General features: G+C 37.9%; 1 protein-coding gene across 13 annotated transcripts in view; it reads right to left on the bottom strand.

Moving 5' to 3' along the window:
• DOCK9 (dedicator of cytokinesis 9) overlaps window positions 1–19,601 on the bottom strand; it is a 203,178-nt gene that overhangs the window by 67,877 nt on the left and 115,700 nt on the right. For all 13 annotated transcript variants that reach the window (XM_075265309.1, XM_075265317.1, XM_075265318.1 and 10 more), the window contains exons 14-31: window positions 19,375–19,457; window positions 17,354–17,476; window positions 15,550–15,629; window positions 15,276–15,463; window positions 12,965–13,030; window positions 12,681–12,773; window positions 12,044–12,167; window positions 11,333–11,454; window positions 11,128–11,214; window positions 10,398–10,487; window positions 9,518–9,633; window positions 8,864–8,933; window positions 7,106–7,231; window positions 6,868–6,939; window positions 2,927–3,073; window positions 2,678–2,761; window positions 1,577–1,688; window positions 28–206 (exon numbers count right to left, since the gene is read on the bottom strand). In XM_075265309.1, coding sequence (XP_075121410.1) covers window positions 28–206; window positions 1,577–1,688; window positions 2,678–2,761; window positions 2,927–3,073; window positions 6,868–6,939; window positions 7,106–7,231; window positions 8,864–8,933; window positions 9,518–9,633; window positions 10,398–10,487; window positions 11,128–11,214; window positions 11,333–11,454; window positions 12,044–12,167; window positions 12,681–12,773; window positions 12,965–13,030; window positions 15,276–15,463; window positions 15,550–15,629; window positions 17,354–17,476; window positions 19,375–19,457 — 1,962 coding nt within the window. The remainder of the gene's footprint in view (window positions 1–27; window positions 207–1,576; window positions 1,689–2,677; window positions 2,762–2,926; window positions 3,074–6,867; window positions 6,940–7,105; window positions 7,232–8,863; window positions 8,934–9,517; window positions 9,634–10,397; window positions 10,488–11,127; window positions 11,215–11,332; window positions 11,455–12,043; window positions 12,168–12,680; window positions 12,774–12,964; window positions 13,031–15,275; window positions 15,464–15,549; window positions 15,630–17,353; window positions 17,477–19,374; window positions 19,458–19,601) is intronic.

The raw sequence follows: 19,601 nt of genomic DNA, 5'->3' as shown, positions 1-19,601 counted from the left end.
ATGTTGTATTACTCAGATTTCACATACTCTGGTAGAATATCGATCATCAAAAGAGTGCTTGATCATCAGGCTCTTCAGCACACTGATGGAAATTTGTCTGATGTCTCTGAACTCTTGCAGCGCATTTCCCACCTCCCTAAGGAGGAGGCCCACCAAGAAATGGTTCTTGCAGAACTCGTCTGTCAGTGTGTAGTCAAGCTGGAGATCTGTAGGCGTAAACAGGGATTAATTAAAGGCTAATAAATGAAGCCATTATGTTCCAGGGTTTCATAGTGTAAATGTCATTGTAACAAACCAGTCAGCAGTTTAATGATATGAGCTGAACAAACCAGCGACACGCTCATTAGTAGTACTGGGAACAAGCTCAAGACAACATCACATATAACAAGATAAACAGCTCATCATCTGTTAGCTACCCCACTAAATTGAGGACATCACTAGATTTTATTTTTATTGCTGTAGATAAAATAAAATCCAACAAAATCATTTACCAAACTAATAGACTGAATCGAGAGAACTGCAAAAACTGCCACACACTGCAAACCCTGCACCTACCTACAGAAGGGTCTAATGACTCCATTGTTGGTGAAAGAAAAGCTAATTGGTGAAAATAAACAGAATGGGAAATAAAGACATTCTTATAAAGGAAGTCTACCTGCTAACATAACGCTCAACATATCAGTTATTATAAGTCAGTACAGATTTAATGTGGATTTTAAGGCTCACACACGTCACAGGATAGGACAGCTGCCACACTTACATATCAAACGGGATTAAACAGAAAAAGAGATGGACTTAGGGAAATGAAAGGGCTAGTGAACTGATCTGTAGTAGCCAATGCCAGGCAGCTGCAGCCAAGCCAATAAAGATCAGACACTACATCAAAGGTCCTATCTATAACTGACAGAATATACTTTCAAAGGGTTTTCTGCAACAAAAATACTAATGGTTTAATCCCTTGGCTCAGTCATCAATATGTAATTAGTGAATGTTCAACATATGGGACCCCCAGTTATCAGCCTCTTTCCCAGTACTGATGACGTCACATTCAACGATTACATGGTACAGCTACAACTTTGTCCCATTCAAATAATCTGCAATACCAACTACAGCCCCTACGTAACGTATGGTGCTCTACTAGGTATTCTTTGAAGAGGCTGCAGTGCTCACCTGAACACTGCAGTCTATCTGTGGGGGAGTTGGGTGAGAGACCCCACCAATCAAATTGATTTAGACAGAATTCACATAATGCTAAGTATAGTGTAGGGTTTGACTTTTTAGCATACATATATAACAAAGCAATAATCTATTACCTCCTTTCGCTCAACAACTACCTCTAAACTGACAATGGATGTTGATCTAGGTGGACTTCCTTATTTTATTGAATACATTTTATTTCTAATATAATTGCAATATGGGACCTGCTCTTATTAGTTGTACACTGGGATTGCCAAATAAAATAAAGAAAGAAAACACAGACCGCAAAAGCACAGCTTGAATTTCTAAAAAAATAAAATTATAGTCAAACTTGCTGGGCAAATTAGGCAAAAAAAAAAGCTGCAAAGGTTATAAATACCTTGATATCTTTGGATCCTCCCCTTTCCAAAAGGCATTGGCAAGTTCAAAGGAATGTAATGCTCGTGATTACAGACAACTCGCAGGAACTCAAATTTGAACTCAAATAGTGTCTGAAAGAAATCAGACAATGGAATCACAATGACCACCGTAATACTCAGTATAGATGTGCTCAGCTTTCTCATCTGGTTCTAACCAAGATTTTCTCCAAAACCAAGGGTTTGAAAAGACCAAGAAGTCTTTAGGAGTCTGTTACCTAAACCCAGCCCCACAGATATTTAGGGTCACCTGAATCAAATAGTGTTCTTACCCTTAAGAACAGCCAAGATATTGTTTTTTTCTCAATATGCAAACAAGCTCTTTGGAGCAATGGTGGTGTTGTCATTGCTCCAAAGAGGTAAAGAAGCAATGTCTTCATTGCTCCGAAGAGCTCATTTGCATATTACTGAAAACAGCAATATCTCAGCAATGAAGGAAGAAATTCACAAGGGAAAAACTGCTTGATTCAGATGGCCATAACTTATCTGCAAGGCAGGGGTAATATGCTGGATTCTGGTGACAGACTGTCACTTCAGGTGACATTTCAGAATAAGCTGCCATGTCTGTGTACACGAGTAGTAGCACTTTTTGGCAAGTCTATGACTTGTATTCTATATTATCGTCCTCCCCTCTGCAACCTCTCTCTCTCTAATGGTCTATACTCCAAGAAAAGGAGAAGGAGACTAACTACCATACATATACATACTCACTCAAACAGTCCCAGGATGGTGCAGAAGACGCACAGAAAAGCACGGATGTAAATAAAGATCTTATTTATTTAGATACCTCCCTTCTATCTAACTCCAGAGACATGTGGACTATGATATACCTACTAGCCATCTTCAGATGGATATAGCAGAGATTCAGACAGGGGAAAAAGGGGCAAAATGGAAAACTGGAAAAGCAGTATTTCTGGCTTTTAATATAAATTACAAGGTCTCTCATATATTTGCTAGTTTAAAAAAAAAAAAAAAAAAAAAAAAAAAAGAGTGACCATGTAACTTGAGTGGTAACTCACTGGTTAGTATACCATGGCTAACCATGCCAGAGAGACGTTCCTTACCTTTGGATCGCCGGGTGAAAAGAAACTCATGTAGTTGTTAATTTGCTTAAAAACAAAACCCCGGTCCATAAATGTGAAGCACCTCTGAAAAATATAAGCAATTTGAAATGTAAAGAATATTCTGACATGTTCACAGATCAGTATTTTATGTTAGTAGTTTTTACAAAGTGACTATAGAATTCTATAATAACATCCTTTGGAGAACCTTACACAAAGATATTGGAGATAAAAGTGACAAGGCTTTATTACCTTTATGAAGAAAGCAAGGCTGTGGTTAGCATTCCTGGAAGCCTCAGGATTGTCTTTGAATTTATGAGTTATGTGTGGCATAAGCATGTTAACCAGGGTTTCTACCGCATGATGAAAAGAGGCGGTGAATCTTTGGTTCCTCAGTAACTAGAAAGACAAAAAATTCAATCTACTACTTGCAAATCAGCCAGATCTGATACACATATCTGCCAATTTCCAATGATGCTCTGGTCTGCTTCAAGTGTCCCATACCACTGAGACCAAGGTTGGCTGCAGCAATGATATAGGATATTTGGTAGAACATTGATGTAGCCAAACATACTCTGTGGAAAGAACCAAGCAATGGTACTGAAATAGCAAGGAGTAAAATGGATTATTACAGATTTTATCAAATTATGGCAGTCCCTAGTCATGGCCAAATTTCAATTATTTTGGACAATCCCTTTGAAAAGCTATTCTATTTGATGAGATTTGCTGCATATGAGAGTCTATTTAGCTGAATATTCAGTCTTTTACTTGGGCATGCCAATACACAGTTGGATAACGTTCAATCAGTAATGATAGTGTTATTTCATAGTTCACACTAGAAGTCAATGCATTCACATATTTACAGGGGGTATCAGAGGAACTCTACAATGCAGATTTTTAAGAAGAAACAGAAGTATTAAATACAGAAATATTAGACGGGTTGACCCTAACCTCTTCTTGCACCACACTGTAATAGTACCAGGCTCGGATTGGCTCACAAGCGAATCATCCCCCCACCCCCAGTGGGACCCTAGATTACCCCGGTATGGCACATCATACATGATCACTTCATACCGATATTCATCGTACAGTATCTCAACCTGCCTTTGCATCAGATTATTAGTTTATTTTTACATAGACATACTGAAGGGCTGAGATGACATCTAGATGCAACTAGTATTCAGGCCAACCAGTATTCTTCCTCCCTGGGACCCATCCTCTCAATGACGCTGCAGGGGCCCCAATAACCAATCATCCGGCAGCATCTTTGGGCTGCTATGTGCACATATCACCTACTCAAATAACTATGGATGTCCTTATATTGGCAACATTTTAGTGATTTGTGAACAGGTCATTTGAATGTAGATGTATGGAGGGCAACCAGAATGAATTTTAATAGTGGGCCCTAGACACCCAAGCCTAACACTGAATAGTACAGTGGTGAAATGTTGCAGAATTAGGATACGTGCCAATGAATACTGCAGTAGGCGTCAGATAAACGTATCTTCAATACTGGCTGTCAATACTGACCATGGCCATGCGATTGCAACAATTGCTCCCGCATCCACCATGTTTCAGAACTTACTAGACCCTATCAGATGCAGAAACTGAGTCAGTACTGTAGTGTATTATTGAAGCAATCAAAGGACTGCAAGATAGTGGGACTTAAAACCTATTAAACCACCCTGATATGGCTGTATTTCACATAGCTTTAATCATAATCTATTCCCCAATCTATGAACTGTTACAATGTGTACACTTAAATACTTATTCTCATTGCGTCTAGAAAGTCTTTCAGAGGGGGAAAACCCACAACAGGATGATGATCATTTATGGAAACGGAAATTTGTTTCCAGGATAGCATTTAGTGGTAACACCAACCATCTCATTTTCACCTTAATTGCGGCACTCAGGGTTTTATATATACTTGCCACCCAGAGCTCAAAGGGATTATTTTGCGGTATGGTTAAATGTACCAGAAAGAGCAGAAAAAGGTATAGCATGTTTTATTATGTATTAGAAAGATTTAGAAAAATAATCAAACTACATAGAAATATGATGGAAATAAGGAAATAAAAATATAAATAAAAAAAACCAAACCTCTCTCTCTATATATATATTTATTGAGAAAACCAATTTACTTAATGACATTGCTTTCTCTCTTGCTTAGGCTGTTAAGTGGCTAGACGTACCATAAATATAAATGAACACATACATATCTATCTATCTATCTATCTATCTATCTATCTATCTATCTATCTATCTATCATATAGTGAGCCGATGGCTGGTCAGGTAATGGAGGGGGTGTACATCTCACCCAGACTACTCAGGTGGGTGAGATGAGAAAACTCCAGGTTTGTTCTCAGCAGACAACTTTCATCTACTGAGCATTTTGGTAAATGCTCAGTATTGGGCTGGATTTTTAGGAATGACAGGTAGGTAGGTAGTGGGACCTGTTATTCCACTCCCCTCCAGTCCACACTGTGGGGATGTTCCGGCAGCGACTCAGCTGCAGAGAGTCTGCTCATCAAGGAGGCTTAAGAAGCCAGCTCCAGCGGCAGACTTTGGCAGAGCTTGGCTGGAGTGTCAAACAGAGAGGTTGTTTTTTGGAGCTGTGTGATGAATGATTCAACTGGCTTTTGATTTCTGCTATTATAGGTGAGATAACCTATTCTATGTTCAGTTAGAGCCTAGCCGGGCAGGGATTTATTTTTGTATTGCTTCCTTTTGTTGCTGCACTGCCTTTTTGAGTGAAAATAAACTCTACCTTTGTTTTGGACTAAAGAAACTGGACTTTTGTGTCTATGCCACCATATATATATATATATATATATATATATATATATATATATATATATATATATATATACACATACACACATATGTGTATATATACACACACACATATACATACATACTGTATACCCACAATACGTATATATAGAATATATAAAAGGAAAAAATAAAAGACTGCATTGATGTTGTGGGTACCAAATATCAGGGTATATGCATAAACCCAAATAGTTAAATCCACAAAGAATAGGCAGTACTCAAAATGAGGTTAAAAGTGAAAAAAAAAAAAAAAAAAAAAATCAGGTGACTTTATTGCCTTATGCTGCAAAGCTTCACCTCCTGTAACAAGAGCCATTACATATATGTTATATATATATATATATATATATATATATATATATATATATATATATATATATATATATATATATATATAGCTGCCCACTAAACAGCCTAAGCAAAAAAAGGAGAACTGTATATCATTAAGGAAGTCAGTTTTCCCACTATAGTAAATGATTACATAAGAAGAGGGTAGGCTGCTAAAAAAGGCACATTAATACCCACATCTGCTACACTTTGCTACTCTCTGAGTGAGAGAGAGCTCTTTTGATACTGCTATATATTTGAAAGAAGACCCTGCACAGAATACGGCAATACATCAATTAAAAACTTTCTTCTCCTCCTCCAAATTCCGTAAAGTTCTGTGTATGAGTTGAATACAGATTTGTATGTAAACATTCTGAGAAGGAAACCATGAAACTTTTCACATATGGTTTTTTTTTTTTTTTTTTTTTTTTTTTTTTTATAACTGGAGGCATTTTAAATGAGTTTTCTGGCCCCACAATTGTTGCTTTGTTTTTGTTTTTTTTAAAAACTGGATTATTTCATCAGAATGTGACCTGTCAGTGTCGGACAACTGGATCCCGCAAAATCAGCTCTTGCAGCAGCTTTCGAATACCGGAAGTTGCTAGTGGATGGGGAGCACATGCAGCACTGTTCCTATTCAAGTAAGCTGCATTGCATCTCCACAGAACCACCGCTACACAGTGAACGTGGCTGCTGCAAGGTTCCTATAACAGGAGTGGTGCTGTACATACTTCCTTGTCCCCAAGCACCAAGAGGATGTTGCAATAGCTGATCTGTGCAGAGTCTGGGTGTCAGACCCTAACAGGTCACATACCGTTTTCAAAAGTCAATGAGGGTCTCAATGAGAAATATCCTTTTAATAACCTCTGAATCCTCTGTGACCTTCTATTTAGTAAGAGTTATGAATTGTGATATATTTTTTAGAACATGTACATATACTTTCAAAGAACTAGTATTTTCTACAGTACAGAAGGAAAAGTGCAGAAAACTGAAGACCATTTAATACTAAATAATTATTATTATTACTACATACCTTTACTTTTGAATTCTCAACTAGGTGCTGGGCCATTGACTTTATCAAGACTTCAAAGAAAAACCAAGAATACTGCACATAAATAATAAAGGGACCAGTGTTATGACAAATTGCATATAAATATACCAGTGACAAAATAAACTAAAAAAAGTAAATGCACATTCTGAACAAAGTATCAATCTTAGCATTAAAAATACTACTGGAACATGTGATGTATGTGACATTTAACTAGTCATACCTTGAGAAGCTTGTTACACGTTAAAAAGTCAGCAGAAGGCTTGAGGATTGCTGTCATGGATTTGGCCAGCTCTTCGTGCACAGTTTTGTACTCTGAGGTGACATATGGTTCTGCCTTGTAGACATACTGATACAAAGAGACAGAATTATTTTAGAAACTGTCCATACATCAAGTTATCATTTTCCCTGTGAGTAAAGCAGATGGTGACCTATCATCTGAACCTCTGCTTGCATATTGTACCAACAGGCCTCGTCATACTAACCTACCAACGTACCTCAAACAATGCATTACCAATAGGTTATAACTAAGTGATAGTAAAGGCATCTGTCATCTATACTAATATGTCTGTTTAGTAATAACTTGCATTCTCCATAACAATTCTAACCTATCTTTTCTTAGAACTTTTTGCTTTGTTTCTCTGTTATGGTTCAGTCACCCTACCCTGTCACCTACACCACCGATAAGTTATTTGTGGCCCATCCTAAGGATAAGCCTTAGATAAATCAAACATATTTCACACATATTATACTCTGTGTGTTCAGAATTGTATGAGATACAGTTAGAAAATTATACAGTAAAAAAAAAAAAAAAAAAAAAAAAAAACTAAAAAACAAACAATATCACAGCATAAACAGAGAGCATGTCAAAATTCTTTATATAAGAGAATAAAAAAATATCACATAGCAGGTTGGGATTAGGTATGAATTGTTGGGGCAGGTATATCAAGACTGGCATTTGGTACACCAGTCTTAATAATGAGCTGTGTCAGAGTGAGAAACCAAAGTTATTGGTGCATCTCAAGTGATCCGTGCTCCAGAAGCTAAAACTTACACCAGCTATGAGTTGGCATAGATTTCAGCCTTCATTTAGACAATATTTTTTTAAGCAAATAACATTAAATTTTTCAGACCACAAATCCCCACTTCCCTCTTAAAAGTTTAAAAGGGTGGCGAAAACAGGTCAAGTGTCACAGCGTTACACAAAAACAGGGATTTGCACAAATGTTTGCAACTTTTCCTAGTACCATATATACTCAAGTATAAGACAAGTTTTTCAGCACGGTTTTTGTGCTGAAAAAGCCCGTCTCGGCTTACACTCGAATCAAGTGGCAAGACCCCTGTGGGCGGCCGCTGGAGCAGCGCTGCTGCCGATAGGTGAGTAGTGAAGCAGCGCTGTCTCCAGGACCGCCCCAAGATGTTTCCAGAGTGTCTTCTCTGCCTTGGAAACATCTTGAGGTGGCCCTGGAGACAGCACTGCTTCACCACTCACCTATCGGCAGCCACCCACAGTCAGCAGCGGGACTCCGCTCCAGACCCCGCCACATCACATGCCGTCAGATATCTTACTGCATCTCAGTGCAGGCGGCGTACTGAGATGCAGGGTACTGCCGGGTGAAGAGGAGGCGGCAGCGGGAGGTTGGTAAGTACTTTTTGTTTATTCGTTTTATAATAGGTCGCTACTTGCTGGAGTATCCCCAGCAGGTAGCGGCCTATTTACCTATTACCTATCTCCATTATCATACAGGCCCGAAGCCTGCTAGGATTAATATGAACACAAACAGAATGTCATGCATTTTCCCCCCTTGGTTTATACTCGAGTCAATAAGTTTTCCCAGTTTTTTGTGGTAAAATTAGGGGCCTTGGCTTATATTTGGGTCGACTTATACTTGAGTATATATGGTAATTACATTAATATATTCCTCAGTTGAGAAAACTGTAAAAGTCACTTGGAAACATGCACCACCAATGTCTGACATACCTTAACATATGACCTCAAGTAGCTCTCCAGCCCCTCTTCATGGCACTGAGAGACAACATGGATAATAACCCTAGAAATAAATACCACAATTGTGACATTACTATACATAAATATATAATCTACACATTCAATGAAAAATGCATAATATATTTTTTCTAATACAGCTGGACAAAGGATAAATGAATGTACTAAATATACTTGTATGTATTTATTGTATTTACATGTATGTATTTACTACAACATGTCAAATTATGCTGAAATAAAGGAATGGTATCATCTGTGTAAAGGATAGGTGAAAAGTGTCTGATTGGTGGGGATTTGACCAGAGACCGCCTCCATTCATCACAAATTTCATACATCTCTATGGAGCTGGTGAAGAGGCATAGTCAGTGATTCTACAGAGATTAACGTAGTGCAAATGTATATAATGGACTTCTGCTCCATTTATCAGTGCAACACAGAACCCCCTGCAGTCAGATCAGTAAAACTTTTCTATTATGTGAATAAGGGAGACAATTAAAACATGGTACAAATTCATTAATGAAGTTGCAACAGAAATACTGAGAATACGGAGACTATATATATGCAGATATAATGTGATTGGGTTGTCACAATAACATGCATTATATATTACAGATTACCCCCCAGATTTACCTGGTCACATTGACAGCCACTTCCTCCTGAGTTGCCCTGGTAAGGACTCTGAACATTTGGTTGAGTATAGTAGGCAGAAAGGCAATCATAACATGTCCTTCCATTGCATGAAGACTCTAAGACAAGGTAAAGATGTATTTAGGCAGTATAGAAGCATGTTCTTCAATCTAACCTTTTCTTCTAATAAAACTATTGGTAAATGATTGCAAAACCAGCACACAATACCTGACAGATGTAAAGTTATAAGCCACATGGGATAATAATGTTGACTAAAAGTGGACCTTTCACCAACTACATCAAGTTCAACCCTTTACATCAATGAATAGGTGCTGCTCCACAGATTCCAGAACTTGGAATTTTTTCTTTAGTCCTCACTGTTCACAAGTAGTAAGTTGTTAGTTTAGGTGCCTTATATGTCATTTAGACTCTACTGTTTGATGGGCAGTCCATCCATGACTGGAGCTCTGAATCCCAGCCCCTTTGGCTGACAACACTAACCTGACAGTACAGAGAATAATTAGCATATAAGGCACCAAACTAACTGCACAGATTGGAAAGGCGGGAAGCAGTCCCTTATTAAAACACTATCTGCAAATCTACCGGCAGAATACACACACCTCCACACCCTCCCATTATTCTTTTATCTGTTGGATAGTTAAGATTTCTTGATAGTTATTAAACTGACAGTTCAGCTAACCTTTAATAAATACGAGTAAAGCCATCTTGGCAAGACTGCAACTATGACCAGTTGTACTACTGTGTTACTGAGCAAGGTCACTGAAGGGTACTGGCATGGCAATCTTTCTAAAGTTTTAAAAGTATATAGATGCAATTGAATTTTGACAAAATACAATAATGCAATCTCATTCATCAAATTCACCTTTAAATATTTGACCAGTTCACTTCCTAATGCCTGCGCTCCAGAGTCTGTCTTCTGGCAATACTGAAAGAAGTTGTGTAAGTGCTGATCCTAAGAGCAAAAAACAAACACACACATTATACACAAGTTTATCTAAGAATTTGTGTTAGAAAATCCCTTCTTATACTTATTATAGATTAAGGCAAGAAGTGCTAGATCCCCTACTTCACCATCTTCTTAAACTCCCCAGTTACCTGACCAGCCCCTTGTGACTTCCAAACTGCATTATGTGTTTTGTTAAGTACTTATATCCATTTTTCTAATTTTTCTGCTTTAGTGGATACATTGTTAGGGGGTGTTCACACTTGCGCCCCTGTGTCATTTCACCGGGTTTTCTGTACTAAGCTCCGGAGAAATTGCAAAGGAGACGGCTACCTGGTCGTCAATTTTAAAACTCATGCATTTGAAAAGCAAACCACCAGTGTCCCTGTGCAGCCTCCCCGTGAGGAAACAGATTTTTTTTGGCCGGACACAAAGTCTGACATGGAGAACTTTGTGTACGGCAAAAAAAAAAAATGGTTTCTGGGGCTTAGGACGGAAACCCAGCAGAATGACACAGGGCACACAGCGGCGCAAGTGTGAATGCCGATATTGGAAACATCTAACCTAAATACTGAACTGAAATAACTAGGCAGTGTTTGTAGTTTTGTTATAACAATCATAATAAAACTATTTCCATGTAGATAACTACCTGTGCATATACAGTGGACACCAGATGAGTAGCGACCTTTAATAATGGCTTGCCTCCATCCACCCATTTAATTTCTGGGCCAGAATGCTGTTTAGGAAACAAACAAACAAAAAAAAAACATTAGTAAAATATATCAGGACTAAAATGTTCATGTGCTGTATTATACATATGAGCAACATGGTAAGAAAAGATGATGCTTTTATACCTTGCCCATCCCCGGCTCTTGATAGCACAGGTATCCTGCAGGAAGATTGGCAGACACTGGAATGTTCTGCTCATTGGTGACCACTCGACCATCCTTCAGCAAGGGCAGCCAGGCAAAACCAACTGTAGGTAGAACAAAAATAGTCACATACCTTACATGCAAATACCATTCCCAACACACCAAACTACTAAATGCCAGTCTTATACTATAATAAACAAGAACATAAAACTAGTATTATGGTTCAGTGTTCGTCATAAAAATAGATATTTCTAGGAATGTCTTTCTGTATTTTCAGCTGCTCCAGTTTGGAAACTGTTGAAAAGCACACATTCCCCATTGCACCGTGTTGACCTATATTTGCCACTGATATATATTTCTCTGCCTTACTAGTCCTCTGAGATATAACCTACATTTTTAACTGGATTACTGGCACATCATACTGCACTGGAAATAGATGACCCCTGCACAGTTATATAACGTAGCTAATAAATATATTATATAACACAGTGGGGTTAATAAACATCTATTTTTGGCAATAAGTAGCATACACATGGAAATACTGTTGGGTAACAAATGACTGGACGCAGTTTTTTAAATTCTTTTCTTCTCTTCAAGCTAAGCTTTGCTAATCGTAGGGATTCGGGTATTTCTTCCTTTAACAGTGGAAATAGACATAAATGCCAGTGCTAGGTTTCCTCTTATTTTCCTAACCTTGGCTTTCTATGACATCTTTCTTCTTAGTGCCTCCTTTACTTGATGTATCGCAGCTGACATGGAAGAAAGTGAACAACAAATGGTGTTTTTCGTGAAGCTGTGTGGGCAGCTCTATTTTAATCTGCAAGAACGAGAAAAAAAAACAAAACATGCCTTAAGTGACACTTATCATATTAATTCCTCTTCACATCCAGCCCGGTTTAACAAAGGGAACTTTTTATAACCTGAACAAACAAGATGCCAGAATAAGCACTTGCTATTCTTAGTGACTTAACAGAGGCAGTCGTATCACACATCTGTCCACTGAGAAGGTTTTCTGGAATTTTTCTTAAGTTTAGAAGTCTATAGAAAACTGCTGTAAAGTTGTCCTGCACAACATAGTAACAGGTATAGATAGTGTATGAAAGTTTGTCATAGAATTAGAATTGCTATGAAAAACTTGCATAAAAGGAAGAAAAATGAAACTTCAATACAGGAATTGAGGCACTGGAATAATAACTACACATTGCAAGATTCACCAAGAGTGAACAGATGATCAACTTCAGATAATGAAGTCAGAAAGTCAGCATACATTATTGAAAAATAGATTGTATTTTTACCAGTATTCAGCAATTGCCATAACTGACAGACCTACCTCATCATAGAACTCAGGATTTTGCTGATGGTGCAAAACAGCAGCAAGTGCATTTTTCACAAACACAGGGCCACCAGGTCTTCCGTATATGCACTAAAGTAAGCACAAGAATATTAATAATAAAAACAATTATTGGATTTAATACAAAATAACTACAAAATTTATTCACTCAACATTTCACATACAATACATTATATCTATAATTAAAATGTAAAATAGTTTCATATATGAGTAGCAGATTTGAGTCAAACAAAAAGATGCAGAATAGAAAATGTGTAACAAACCCTTAATGGTTGTGCCTCTTCCTCATCAGACTCTCTGAACTCAATAGATACAGCTATATTCCGTGCCTAGAGGAACAAATAAAAACCTAGTAAACTGCATGTATCCACAGTAGTTTAACCTGAAGCTGAATGGTTAATAAGTTTACCCTCAAAACTATGCCAAGTCTGCAAAACCCAATGACATGTCATCTGTTAGGCACTGTCACCCCTCAGTAATTTGATATGTTGTTTATCCAAATTTGCTCAAGATATGCCGTAAGCTCTTTTAGCAAATTAGGGTAGGACTTTTCTCTCCACAATTTTCAAGCAGTTTCGGGGATGGAAACCCTGAACATGAGGTAGGTGCAAGTGTGAACCTAGCCTCACACTGATGCAGTCTGATAGAGGAGGGTCCTAATGCAATAGAACATCCACATGCCCTAGTATGGTGCTTAGACATGCATAGTCTTCATGCAACAACCACTTTGTATTATACCTCCAGTTATAAAACTTTTTCAGCCATAAACAGTAAAGGTGAATATCAAACTTTGTAAAATATCTTAAGAAACGGGTTTCCTTATCCATTTTTTTAGGCTGTTTCTTCCTACTTCCCTTCACTTTAAACTTAACACTGTAAGCAGCTTCACACACAGAAGTCTATGGAGAGGGGAGGGGAGAAGTGGTCTGCTGTCTGCTAGTTAACTGATTTATTGCTTCCTTCCATACAGTGGAAGATCATTATCTTTTAAGATATAGTAGCATCAAAAGGGCTCTCACTCACAGTATAGCAGAGTTTCTTTTCCCCTCCCACCTTTCCTATATATTTCTATGCAAGTAGTAACTCAGCCTGATAAGTAGAGAAGGAAGCATATTTATTAATAGGATATAGTACAATAATTTCTTATATTCACTTGTACTATTAATTTATGAAACGTTTTATCAATTGGAGATATGCTTTTATTTATGTACATTAGTTATGAACCTTGAAACATCTACTGGATATCCTAAATGGGGCTATGATAACAGCAGTCACAGCCCAAACACAAGATTGGCATGGATCCTGAAAAAAAACACGTTCAACAATATGCTCTCCAAGAACTAAAGAAATTAACTGCGAGCAGAGGGCAGAATTCTTAATAGCCCATAAATTCATATAAGAAACTAAGACGATACAAAGGAGACAGGCTACAAAAAAAGCATTTACACTCAAACCAATACGGTGATGTCTTCCTTAGAAATAAATACACAATATGCTTATAATATAACCACTGTCCATTACACTGTGTTTAACATTTCATTGCAGCCTTTACACAGACGTAGCAGAATTTGATTTGACACTGATAAGATATTGCGCTGCAGGAAGTGATCACAGAACATCGCAAAAGTCAGTGTTGATAGAGTTCTGTGGCATAGTGTACTTAACATATTATATGTCAAGTTACCGTATATACTCGAGTATAAGCGGACCCGAATATAAGCCGAGGCCCCTAATTTTACCACAAAAAATAGGAAAACTTACTGATTCGAGTATAGTAAGCCTGGGGGGGGGGAATTGCAGCAGCTACTGGAAAATTTCAAAAATTAAAATGGTCGGAGTTTTTGGGTGCAGTAGTTGCTGGGTGATGGGGAAGGGGAGGGGGTGTTTTGGTTGTCTGTCTGCTCTTTCCCTGAGCTTGAGGACTGAGGTTTTTTCCCCCACTTGGAATTCAGCCTGTCTGAATATAGGGTATCTGCAGTGCTCCTATTAACCCCTTCCCGACGGAGCAGGAGCACTGCAGATCCCCTATATTCAGTAGACCGGGCACTTTCAGACACAGGGATACCTAATGTGTATGTGTTTCACAGTCATTTTCTACTTATATATGTATTCTAGGGAAAGGAGTGATTTAGAAATTTTATTTTTTTTATTAAATTTTTTTTAAAGCTTTTTTTTCATGGGAGATTTTATACATTACTATTGCGACTGGTCTTTTTTTTTTTTTTTTTTTTTTTTTTTTGATTGACTCGAGTATAAGCCAAAGGGGGCTTTTTCAGCACAAAAACGGCTGAAAAACTCGGCTTATACTCGAGTATATACGGTAAATTGTTCTACATCCATACAAAATAGGACATTTGTATGCTGATTGTACAGTTTCATTGAAAAGCCTATGTATACTTACAATTTGCTGTATGTGAATAGGGTTTTTAAAACCCCATTCACTAGCACCATATTGATCTTTTGTACATTCTCCAGTTGCAAAACCCAAAACAAATAAGCCATGTGTGAACATATCCTAAATCATGGGCACTACGATTACCATATATTACCAAATAAAAACCAAACCACAATCACCTTTGCGAAAGCCTTTTGGCCATCGTATTTCAGATGCTTTGGATACACATAGAGATGGTTATTGTAGATCGTGAATGGTTGTGTGTGTTTGGGAATGCAAGGAACAAACTCCTCTACTTCAAATGTTACCACGGTGTCGGCACTATTCTCAAACTGCTTCATGGGAATGTAAGAAGAGTTCACATAATCTGCAATACAATATAATAATGGTAATAAACAGAAGCAATGGCCACAAATTGATATAAGCACACTTATCACAGAATAAAGAGCTTACTTGGAAAATCTGGAGAAACGTTGTCAATATGGATGTCTAGATTTCCTAAAATTACAGGAAGCTTGCCCAACTTCTCAGGTCTAAAAAAGATGACTGTATTATGCTTATACCAATGACAACCAGCGCAATATGTATAGTTTCACTTAATTCAACAAAAAGCAGACATGCGCAAGTAGTACAACGGAAATCTGAGGCAGCTGCCAGAGCAACCAGATTATGTTTTCCATTTTCTATCAACGATCGGATTCAGTTTTTATTTGCTCTGGGATTTTATACATTTCCCCCACAATACCAATAAATTACACACAGACTGTGTTCCCTGCATCTTGTAGAAAGGCCTATGTTACTGTAGAACATCCTTCTAGAAGTACAAAAAGTTGCACAAGACAGAAGCACATTCTCAGCTGGAACTAGTATGTCAGATTTCAGAAGAAACACCCTTTCAAATAGCATTTTATGGAACAGGTCCTCCCGAGAGCATGTGTGTAGCCAGTTTTATTGCCACATTTTCTTTTATCCCATGCACATATGTCCATGATTTTTTAATCATTTGATTTCCAGATGTGTAAGGCGTTTTAAAGAAAGTAAAACAAGAGTCAAACCATACATGGAAATTAGGCTTTAACCTGTTGACATAACTATATATCAGGCTGCACCTCGATGAAGAAGCTTGGATGGCCGTACTACAATTAAACACGTGGGGCAGCCGGACGTCTGCTGTTACAGAAATTGAGGATCAGAAATGTTGCACATCAACATGCCCAATATATCTTGTTCCTTGAGAGAAAGCAATGCCATGTCAAGTGTATATGCTAATACGTGACCAAGGAAAATGTTTGTCAGGCTGGCTCTAGCAAGAGATTTTGGGGACCATGGCTGTTTGCACGCAATATGTTTACTCATTCAATAAATGTCTTCACACTACTTATTCAACTGATTATTCTACATTAGATAATGCATCTACTTGCATATTCACTGTACATTGTAGGTCAGTGCATTAATATTGTAACAACTCCATTTATGCAGTCATTATAGTTATGAAAAGAAAAAAAACAACCCTGAATCATTAGAAGCATTCATATACCCAAATAGGATATTAAGATATAGGGCATCTTACTATTAAAAAATTAACTATAGACTGTATATCTCATAGATTGTAAGCTTTTGCGAGCAGGGTCCTCATTTCCCATTGTGTGAAGTGACTATTTCTTTGTAATGTATCTCTTTGTCTGTACTCGAACCCTACAAATTGTACAGTGCTGAGGAATATGTTGGCGCTATAAACTGTACTATTATTATTACTCAATGTACCAGGGGTTCACTGTCAGAAGACTGAAACTTGGGCAAAAAGGACCACAAGATTATAAAACAAAAACAAACAAACAACTTTTAACAGGAGAGGTTACCCCAAAAAACAAGCTCGTATACAAAAATCAAAAGTGAAAGGGTAAGTTCAACATTCTTATCCTCAATGTAAAATCTGTAACGTTGCCCTCTTCCCCCCTCCTCCTCCTTACCATTGCATAGATAATATCTTTAACCCGGAAAACCTCTTTAGGTTTAGGGTACCACATTACATGGATGGCCTTTTCAACTGTACCAGCTACAACAGGGAAAATGCCTGACTAACTGCAGCTTTTTAACTAGTTTGCCAGAATTGGGTTACATCAGACTGAATATTACATGCCGCTACGTCAACATAAAAAAAACAAAAAAACAAAAAAACTTCCCATTTAACATAGCTGATAGCTTGGAACCACAGATGTTATATACCATGATTGATGAACGACCACAAAACACTTACTTTCTAAAGTCAGCAAGTAATTTAAGCATATCCTCATTGGAAAGCTTGTTGCTGTCCTGTTTATAAATTGGTGAAAACCTTGCAGTTTTGTCCAGGGTCCCAGATGTATCTTTGAATAGAGACCTATGTAATAATGTAAATATAAAATAAATAATGTGATTATTTAGAGAAAAACTAAAAAAAATATTAGGAAATTATCTAATATTACAAGCTTGAGCACTGAGGGTATGTTCACATGAAGTTTTCAAACCTGATTTTGCGAAGGGGATTTTATTTTCCAAGCTATTTTTGGAACATAAGCTGTTTTTTTTTTTCTACCTCCCAAAAATCATCAGGCACCTGAAAAAATATTTGCCACTGCCTCCCACTGAAATGAATGAGAGGCAAATGAACAGCATTTCTGGTCAGGTTTTGAGGCAGAAAACACCCTAAAATTTACCCCAAAGCAGTCTATATGATTATACCCTGAAAGCTGACACTTTACTTTTTCTTGGATGTGCATTCCACTAACCATCAGATACCATGATAGGCAATACAGTTATAGTGGCAGCTATAAAACACCAAGTAGCCTTGTGCAAATCAGTCACTGTGATATTACCTACTGTAGAACCCATGAATGAGAGTTATCAGGCCTCACATGACTGTTAAAAATATACTATATATATATATATATATATATATATATATATATATATATATATATATATATATATACACATACATACACACACCGGCCACTTTATTAGGTACACCTGTCCAACTGCTCGTTAACACTTAATTTCTAATCAGCCAATCACATGGCGGCAACTCAGTGCATTTAGGCATGTAGACATGGTCAAGACAATCTCCTGCAGTTCAAACAGAGGATCAGTATGGGGAAGAAAGGTGATTTGAGTGCCTTTGAACGTGGCATGGTTGTTGGTGCCAGAAGGGCTGGTCTGAGTATTTCAGAAACTGCTGATCTACTGGGATTTTCACGCACAACCATCTCTAGGGTTTACAGAGAATGGTCCGAAAAAGAAAAAACATCCAGTGAGCGGCAGTTCTGTGGGCGGAAATGCGTTGTTGATGCCAGAGGTCAGAGGAGAATGGCCAGACTGGTTCGAGCTGATAGAAAGGCAACAGTGACTCAAATAGCCACCCGTTACAACCAAGGTAGCCAGAAGAGCATCTCTGAACGCACAGTACGTCGAACTTTGAGGCAGATGGGCTACAGCAGCAGAAGACCACACCGGGTGCCACTCCTTTCAGCTAAGAACAGGAAACTGAGGCTACAATTTGCACAAGCTCATTGAAATTGGACAATTGAAGATTGGAAAAACGTTGCCTGGTCTGATGAGTCTCGATTTCTGCTGCGACATTCGGATGGTAGGGTCAGAATTTGGCGTCAACAACATGAAAGCATGGATCCATCCTGCCTTGTATCAACGGTTCAGGCTGGTGGTGTCATGGTGTGGGGAATATTTTCTTGGCACCAATTGAGCATCGTTGCAACGCCAAAGCCTACCTGAGTATTGTTGCTGACCATGTCCATCCCTTTATGACCACAATGTACCCAACATCTGATGGCTACTTTCAGCAGGATAATGTGCCATGTCATAAAGCTGGAATCATCTCAGACTGGTTTCTTGAACATGACAATGAGTTCACTGTACTCCAATGGCCTCCACAGTCACCAGATCTCAATCCAATAGAGCATCTTTGGGATGTGGTGGAACGGGAGATTCGTATCATGGATGTGCAGCCGACAAATCTGCGGCAACTGTGTGATGCCATCATGTCAATATGGACCAAAATCTCTGAGGAATGCTTCCAGCACCTTGTTGAATCTATGCCACGAAGAATTGAGGCAGTTCTGAAGGCAAAAGGGGGTTCAACCCGTTACTAGCATGGTGTACCTAATAAAGTGGCCGGTGAGTGTGTATATATATATATATATATATATATATATATATATATATATATACACACACACACACTTGTTTCAAGTCTATGGAAACCCATTTTTATCTGTATCTCACCTTGCTGCCCAGGCAAATGGCATTCTGTACTGTCCAAGCCTACTGCATGCCTGTTTAGCATTCTTCAAAACTTTCAGTGCCACCTATTAATGTATATGAAAAAGAACTAGATTAATAGTAATATAACAAAGTAACAACACTGGTAGAGTAGTTTTTAATTGCAAGCTATCCTCTAAAAAGAAGTATTGATAACAAAAGAAGGATGAAGAATTTGAACAAGTATAAAA

This window comes from Leptodactylus fuscus, chromosome 2 (assembly GCF_031893055.1).
Source record: "Leptodactylus fuscus isolate aLepFus1 chromosome 2, aLepFus1.hap2, whole genome shotgun sequence".
Lineage (NCBI taxonomy): Eukaryota > Metazoa > Chordata > Amphibia > Anura > Leptodactylidae > Leptodactylus > Leptodactylus fuscus.
Note: the sequence above shows the minus strand (reverse complement) of the source record. Positions and strands in the feature narration are given on the sequence as shown.